The 8,211-nt window shown below is 37.9% G+C and overlaps 1 protein-coding gene across 4 annotated transcripts in view; it reads right to left on the reverse strand.

Moving 5' to 3' along the window:
* LOC139471141 (calmodulin-binding transcription activator 2-like) overlaps nucleotides 1–7,688 on the reverse strand; it is a 47,751-nt gene extending 40,063 nt beyond the window's left edge. For 3 of the 4 annotated variants that reach the window (XM_071253400.1, XM_071253401.1, XM_071253403.1), the window contains exons 1-3: nucleotides 7,664–7,688; nucleotides 6,843–7,000; nucleotides 1,384–1,500 (exon numbers count right to left, since the gene is read on the reverse strand). In XM_071253400.1, coding sequence (XP_071109501.1) covers nucleotides 1,384–1,447 — 64 coding nt within the window. In that variant the 5' untranslated portion in view covers nucleotides 1,448–1,500; nucleotides 6,843–7,000; nucleotides 7,664–7,688. The remainder of the gene's footprint in view (nucleotides 1–1,383; nucleotides 1,501–6,842; nucleotides 7,001–7,663) is intronic. The other variant, XM_071253402.1, reaches the window with a different exon arrangement.
* Between the last annotated feature and the right edge of the window lie 523 nt (nucleotides 7,689–8,211).

Genomic DNA, 8,211 nt, shown 5'->3' on the forward strand with positions numbered 1-8,211 from the left:
GCTCATCGCAATATGTATCGTATCGAGACCTTTGTATTGTGATATGAATTGTATCGTGACCCTGCTGTATCGTTTGACCCCTAGTTATCATCCAGACCCCTAGTTATCATCCAGACCCCTAGTTATCATCCAGACTGCCAACACTGACCAGACCAACAAGTGGTGAGTAGTGTTAGAATCAGACAGCCTCATCACAAAGAGGTTTGCCACATGTTATGTTATGTTCCGATGATCAATGAAGGATATTATCATCAAGCTGTTGTCCCTCATCATGCTCACAAATAGATCAAACAAGCACTTAAGAATTTAAGAAAGAAGCCAAAGGAAAAAGGAAACAAGACAACAAGATCTCTCTGTAAATTATTTGCGATGAAACAGATTGCAAACTGTCTTAGCTTTCTTGGAGCATTGCATAAACAATTCCAAAGTTGCCAATTATGATTTTTGATGGCTGTGCATTGTTTTATTAAATAGATTTGTTTGTTTGTGTGTTTGTTTGTTGTTTAACACCACACTCAGCAATATTCCAGCTATATGACAGCAGTCTGTAAAATAAACGAGTCTGGACAAGACAATCCAGTGATTGACATCATGAGCATCGATCCATGCAATTGGGATCGATGACATGCATCAACCAAGTCAGCGAGCCTGACCACCTGATTCTGTTAGTCGCCTTTTACGACAAGCATATTCGCCTTTCACAGCAAGTTAGTATGGGTTGCTGAAGACCTATTCTACACCGGAATCTTCATGGGTCTAGTGATCCTTACTATTTACATGATTTACTTTTTAGTCATAAAATTATGAAATGTGTGATGCCTTGCTTAGCATTTCAATCGGTATAAAGTACTCAAACAAACTATCCGTCAACATTTTATCGGTCTAAATAAGATAGCTACGCGATAAATCACAAAGAACAACGAAGAACGAAGCAGATATACGCTATGGTCGAATGATTGCATGCAAAGGTAAGCGAGATACAACAAAGGGTATTGGGAGAAAAGGTGCTGATAATCGACGTGAAAATTGTGAGAATACAAAAGTTAACCCCACTGTACATAAAATGGACTTGTCCGATATTGCCGAAGGTCGGATTTTAATCAGGAAATCATCATTATTTACATCCATGTAAATGTTTTTAAAGCTTGTGCATTTTGAAATCCTTAAAATGGCTGTACAAAATGTTGATATGTTGTTTATCAAGAGTCAGCGTTAGAAATTGGCACTAGTCCTATAGTCCTTGCCAAAGTGCCCAATGGTAAAGTTATCATAAGCAAAAATGATAAGGACTATTAGAAATTTGTCCTTTTTAAGGGTTTTTCTATATGTTATCATTATAAGGACTAGTGGATGAAAACTGTTAGTTTCAAACCCTGAGAGTACCTGTGCATGGGAGTGACTCACCTGACCTGTTGCCTGGAGCGGGGTTCCCTGCTGGCTCTTCCATGGGGTCAGGGTCACTCCGAACTCCAGTGAGAAGGTCCTTACATAACACTTAATCTGAAACAGTAATCGCCATTGAATGACACACGATACCAATGGTCAAAATAAAGCATAAAAGTCAAAGATCCATGTCACTGCTGTAATGTAAAAGGTTAATGATTTAGGGTGCCCAAGCTCCTAAGATTTAAGACTGGCTACCACAGCCAAAATCATTAGAGCCTTCCAGTTCACACTAGGCTCCTAGCATCATTTTCAGTTGATCTTAATGTTGTCATATTGATTATTATTAACTGTGGTAACCAGACCATGCAGACCATGCAGACCAAGCTGTTTACTAGACACGCTCTTCAGTCACAGACTGACATGATCAACATGATCAATGTTATGGTATTATCTATATACATGTATATAAAAAAGCAATTATTTTTGCTCAAAGGAGAAAGCAATTACAGTGCTTCAGATTGCCAAGAAGCCTGGAAGTTAACCCCCTGTAAAATCAATGTAAAAACATATATCACTGGTACCAAGCGACTGGGGCACAAGGACACTTGACCAATTAAAACACAGCTGGGACTTGATTTGCCAGTTGGATACGTATATCACATATCAGAGAAAGTGAGTGAGTGAGTGAGGTATTATCACAGCTATTTGTTTGTTTGGAGTGAGTGAGTGAGGTATTATCACAGCTATTTGTTTGTTTGTTGTTTAACGCCACACTCAGGAATATTGCAGCTGTATGACAGCAGCCTGTAAATAATTGAGTCGGGATTAGACGACAAGGACAGTCCAGTGATTGATATCAGCAACAATCCACATCATCAGGGTACATTGACAAACCATCAACCAAGTCGCAGATCCTGACCACCCAATCCATTAAGTCACCTCTTGCCAACAGCAGGGGATGCTAAGGACAAATTCTAACCTGGAAATCATTCTGTCACCTCTCTCGGGTAAGACACCATTGGTCATATCCAGTTTTGTTTGTTTATTTGTTGTTTAACGCCGCACTCAGCAATATTCCAGCTTTATAACGGCGGTCTGTAACTAATCGAGTCTGGACCAGTCAATCCAGTGATTGACATCATCAGCACGGATCTACACAATTGGGATACGATGACATGCATCAGCAGCCTGACCACCCGATCCCTTTAGCGGTCTGACTACCCGGTCACCTCTTACAACATGCACAGTCGCCTTTTATGGCAAGTATGAACTGCTGAAGACCTATTCACTGATCCAGTGACCGGGGTAATAACAGCACTTTGAGGAACATGCCTCTGAGTGGTGTGGAAATATGAGCAAATTGCATATTACAGACATAAAATCAGATATAACTTGATTTGGGAGGAACATCACTAATCTCGGAGGGGGGGGGGGGGGGGGGGGGGGGGGGGGGGAGCTTTATAAACAAGGATTAAAATAAGTGCATTTTACATCATTCTGAAAGGAAAAATCCAGGAATTACGAGGAAAATTCTCATTATTATTATTATTAAAACCATGCTATTACGACTAGCGATTGCTGCTGGGGACACATTCTACTCAGGGCTACCACAGAGATATTATCACAGTGTGACACTATCATCATGTGGGAGGAATGCCCAAAGTGAACGCGTGATACCTATGATTTAGGAGTTAAACAAACTGTGTTTTCACTGTGGAGTTAGTTTAACTGTAGACTTAACTACACCAGGTGAATTTGAATTGAATGCACAGCGTGAGGTTTCAAATGTTTACTTTAGTGTGGTTACATTCACAGGTAACCAAGCTCTAAACTGACTGTTTGTCATATTCTCAGTGTTACACAACAGATTCTACAACAGTGTGTCATATATATATGTTACAGTCAATGTGTAAAATCAGTCAATTTGTACAATTGTCAATTAGGCAATTTACAAAACACCTAAATATTTCTGCCGTTTTACAAATATTTGTTTATAATTTATTATATCATAACAAATTCCAAAATTTTTATACTTCATCACCCAGTGACTGAAAATTATAGGATTTAAAGAAAACGGAAGTCAATGTATCTTTTTTACATTCAGTGAACAATGGTGAATTGTGATGTTTTTAAGCCCTTCAAACTTCTCAAACTTTTAATCAATCTTGCGGGAAAATAACTGTAAAATGACTGAAATGTTTTGCCGTCTTGTAAATTGTCTGACATTACACATTGACCAACATGTACAACATGCCGTTTGATTGGTTGCCATGCCTCAGTATTAAATAACAGATTCTGGAACTGTATGTGTGATATATTCAACATGCGGTTTGACTGGTTGCCATGCCTCAGTATTACATAACAGATTCTGGAACTGTATGTGTGATATATTCAACATGCGGTTTGACTGGTTGCCATGCCTCAGTATTAAATAACAGATTCTGGAACTGTATGTGTGATATATTCAACATGCGGTTTGACTGGTTGCCATGGCTCAGTATTACATAACAGATTCTGGAACTGTATGTGTGATATATTCAACATGCGGTTTGACTGGTTGCCATGTCTCAGTATTAAATAACAGATTCTGGAACTGTATGTGTGATATATTCAACATGCCGTTTGATTGGTTGCCATGCCTCAGTATTACATAACAGATTCTGGAACTGTATGTGTGATATATTCAACATGCGGTTTGACTGGTTGCCATGTCTCAGTATTACATAACAGATTCTGGAACTGTATGTGTGATATATTCAACATGCGGTTTGACTGGTTGCCATGCCTCAGTATTACATAACAGATTCTGGAACTGTATGTGTGATATATTCAACATGCGGTTTGACTGGTTGCCATGCCTCAGTATTAAATAACAGATTCTGGAACTGTATGTGTGATATATTCAACATGCGGTTTGATTGGTTGCCATGGCTCAGTATTACATAACAGATTCTGGAACTGCATGTGTGATATATTCAACATGCTGTTTGATTGGTTGCCATGGCTCAGTATTACATAACAGATTCTGGAACTGCATGTGTGATATATTCAACATGCCGTTTGATTGGTTGCCATGTCTCAGTATTGAATAACAGATTCTGGAACTGTATGTGTGATATATTCAACATGCCGTTTGATTGGTTGCCATGCCATGATGCCTCAGTATTACATAACAGATTCTGGAACTGTATGTGTGATATATTCAACATGCTGTTTGATTGGTTGCCATGCCTCAGTATTACATAACAGACTCTGGAACTGTATGTGTGATATATTCAACATGCGGTTTGACTCGTTGCCATGGCTCAGTATTACATAACAGATTCTGCAACTGTATGTGTCATATATAATACAACATGCTGTTTGATTGGTTGCCATGTCTCAGTATTACATAACAGATTCTGCAACTGTATGTGTCATATATAATACAACATGCTGTTTGATTGGTTGCCATGTCTCAGTATTACATAATAGATTCTGGAACTGATGTGTCATATATACAACATGCTGTTTGATTGGTCACTATAGTCTTCTCAGTAATAAACAATAGATTCTACGATTGTATGTGTCGTGCAGCATGTAGTTTGATTGGTTGCTATGATAAATATGGTTGCTATGGTGCTTTACATGCTTTGTGTTATATATAACAGCTTCTTCAGTTTTGTGCCTGATAAAACTCACAAGTATGGATGAGGTGGTGACAAATCTAGAAACATCACCAGGGCCAATCTGGGATTCAAACCAACATGGAATCCGAGCAGCAGGTCTACATAGCAATGGCATTGCCTTGTCCTTAGAAAAGTGTGCACATTCCCCCCCCCAAAATAAATGAATAATAAAGAACATATATTTGGTTTGCACAGAGCCAAAAAAATATAAATGACTGAAGCCTTTTGGCCAATAGACACGATGTTCCACCGTCTGGTACCTATTTCCAGTGATGGTCTAGAGGTTGTCATTACTATAGTAAGGGATTTATCTATACTTGCTCAGAGGCCAATATTCTGCCCAAAGTCTGCAGCAAATATCAGCAAAATTTCCAAATTGGAATTAAAATCCTTCCCACTTCATGTTAATCTAGTTATACCTAATGTATTGGCCTCATAGAGACTTGTACGTCACTGATTGCTGATTGCCAATAGACATGTCAGAGGAAGAGACTTTAATGTTTGGTTTTAGGTCATTGCATTGAATGCAGTGACTAGTAAGTGAGTGAGTTGGGTTTAACAACGCTTTTAACAGTATTAGTCATATCGTTGTGTGTAAGCTTAAAGTGGGAGGAAAGCCCGACGTGATGCAGGTCTCAGACGTTTACCACTTCGGTGAAACCCACGAGCACGGGTATGGTGCTGACAAACCTAGAAACATAATCGGGGCGAACCGGGATTCGAACCCACAATCATAGGTTTCTGGCGTGCCCAAGGGACGCAACTCTGCACAGCGAATCCCTGCATCTTAGACTACTGTGCCACCCGTGCCCCTTGAATGCAGTGACTAGAACATTTGGAATATATTGGTAAAATACCTCTGAATTTAAAAAAAAGAAGAACTTCAGAAAATCCCAATAATTAGCAAACTGGACTGCCAAGGGCACTTAGTTTAGAATCCTTGACAAATCCCTGGTATTAGCAACTTGTGTGAAATAGAGACATTGTATCTTAGTATCTATATCTAGGGCAACCATTAACTGATAGATTCATTATCATGACAGACATGTCGAATATGAATAATGTGAATGAAATTGCTAGGTCTGTCAATTTGACTATGCATAGTCTTGTTTTAACATGTTTATTCTTGCATACCCTACTTTGGAACAGTTAAGGCGACTTTTGATTTTGATGATTTTCGACCAGGAAAGAATCAAAACTTAAAATTGTGTTTTGACCAGGTGATGTCTAAAACAACAGAATTTAGCCATATCTTGATAGAAAGAAGAACTTGATAAAAGGCATGGCCTCATCTGTAAAATTCTGCTGCACTTGAGTGAGTTTCCATGAATGAACAGCCATGTAATGTGCTCAGTTCTCAACAAAATTGTTACAGGTCAGCATAAAGACTAGTAAAAGTAATTGAAGTGTTTTACAGAACCATGAAAACTATTTTACTCTTTCTTTTCATCATGACACAGGCACTTATATTCTGAATAATGACAAACTGTTCTGAAAGATGTACAGTACTTCACATGAACCCAATGTTGAAAGGCTGGATGTATCCACTGTAAAGTTGGCAGCTTCGAGGAATCTTAAAACTTGTACCTTATCCGCCAATACATTGGCTCTTACACCTCTTGTCAAAACGCAACAAATCATGATCAATATGGCTGTTGGAAAACAGTTGTCATTCGGAAACAGGGTACTTGACGATAATTAATTATTTCCTAGACATGCAAAACAATCCACCATATCATATTATAAAATGGGGAGATAATCTGAAGAATATAATATCTTTGAACTCACCTTGACTGATGAAAGTTGAGGAAATATTCTATAGGTAATTGGTTCGTAGGTCAAGGCCAGTTATAATCAATATTTGTAATTTATCCTCTTGTGGTATCCATTGTTAAAATACACGAAGAGTGGGTGTGTCTAGATGACTGACATAAAGCACCATCTACCTGCAAAAGTGTGAAATATCATTAGAGTAGTCTAAAACAGTAAGCGTCATATAACTATTTAGACCATCAAACAAGTGACACATCTCAAATTAGGTTACATTATAGTCTAAGCAAATAAATAATTGAACAAGTCATGGTTTATACACCCTTGAATTATTTAAAAGATCACTTATTCTAGTGATGAATAAAATAAGTATATTTTATGAAATGATTTTAAACATTCAGGATTATTACCAAACAATAACATCAAGAACTTTGACAACTTCAGTAAATATGATAGCAGCGAAAATAAGAACGAGGTAGGCTAGGCCTAATTGAAGAAAAAAATCAAAGGCAAATTCAGGACAATAAACACATGCATTGTTGACAATGAATGTCTAAATCATTGAATTGGTGAAAACACGTATGGCTGAAACTCATATAGCCTGTATTGCTGTTCGTTCGCCTATTTGTTTTCTTTACTTGCCAATGTTGACATATCCAAAAAATTGTCAAACGATTAACTAGACTTTTTACAACACAAAATGTTTTCCACACAAGCTGTGAGTTACTACAAAAATGAAGCACGAATGTTCTTGTTGCACATACATATCATATACCAACAGCATATTTTGCTATTGAACAGAAGTGTGAAATTATTTTACAAAAACAATTTTCACTCACGTCTTCACTTCCACCTTCTCGTCGGCCATCATAATCACTCTGCACATGCGCAACCGGAAACAAGATATAGCCGGATCAACAGTTTTCTGGTAAAACCTCGCTTTTATGAAGGTATAGCTCGCTTGCAAACAAACGATACAACGAAATGGATCATCTGGTATTAATGTGCAGTTGTAAACTCGCTGCATTCGTAAATAAACTTACTTAAGGCAGTATCGAATCTTCCAAACAACTATTGTCAGCAAAATGCGTCGTCTGCTAGTCAAACGCCAGTCAAACGGCACAACAACTGAAATGAAAGCCACTTTGACATTTTCCGATGATATGATCTCGTTATTAACGGGAATGCTGGAGAAATTCGATCGTTAGTACAGTGAAAAAACGTGCTAGAAATAGCGAAAAGAAACATGAAAGTATATATAATCTTCATTGTATTCACATCGCCATTGTGTAGTCACCTTTACCAGTAACTATATAAATATAATTTCGTTTACTTTTTCAAGGAAGAAATGAAGGTTTGCTCCAGTAAACCAAATACAAATCAGCAC

The sequence above is a fragment of the Haliotis cracherodii genome, unplaced genomic scaffold (assembly GCF_022045235.1).
Source record: "Haliotis cracherodii isolate W230 unplaced genomic scaffold, xgHalCrac1.p SCAF_22, whole genome shotgun sequence".
Taxonomy (NCBI): domain Eukaryota; kingdom Metazoa; phylum Mollusca; class Gastropoda; order Lepetellida; family Haliotidae; genus Haliotis; species Haliotis cracherodii.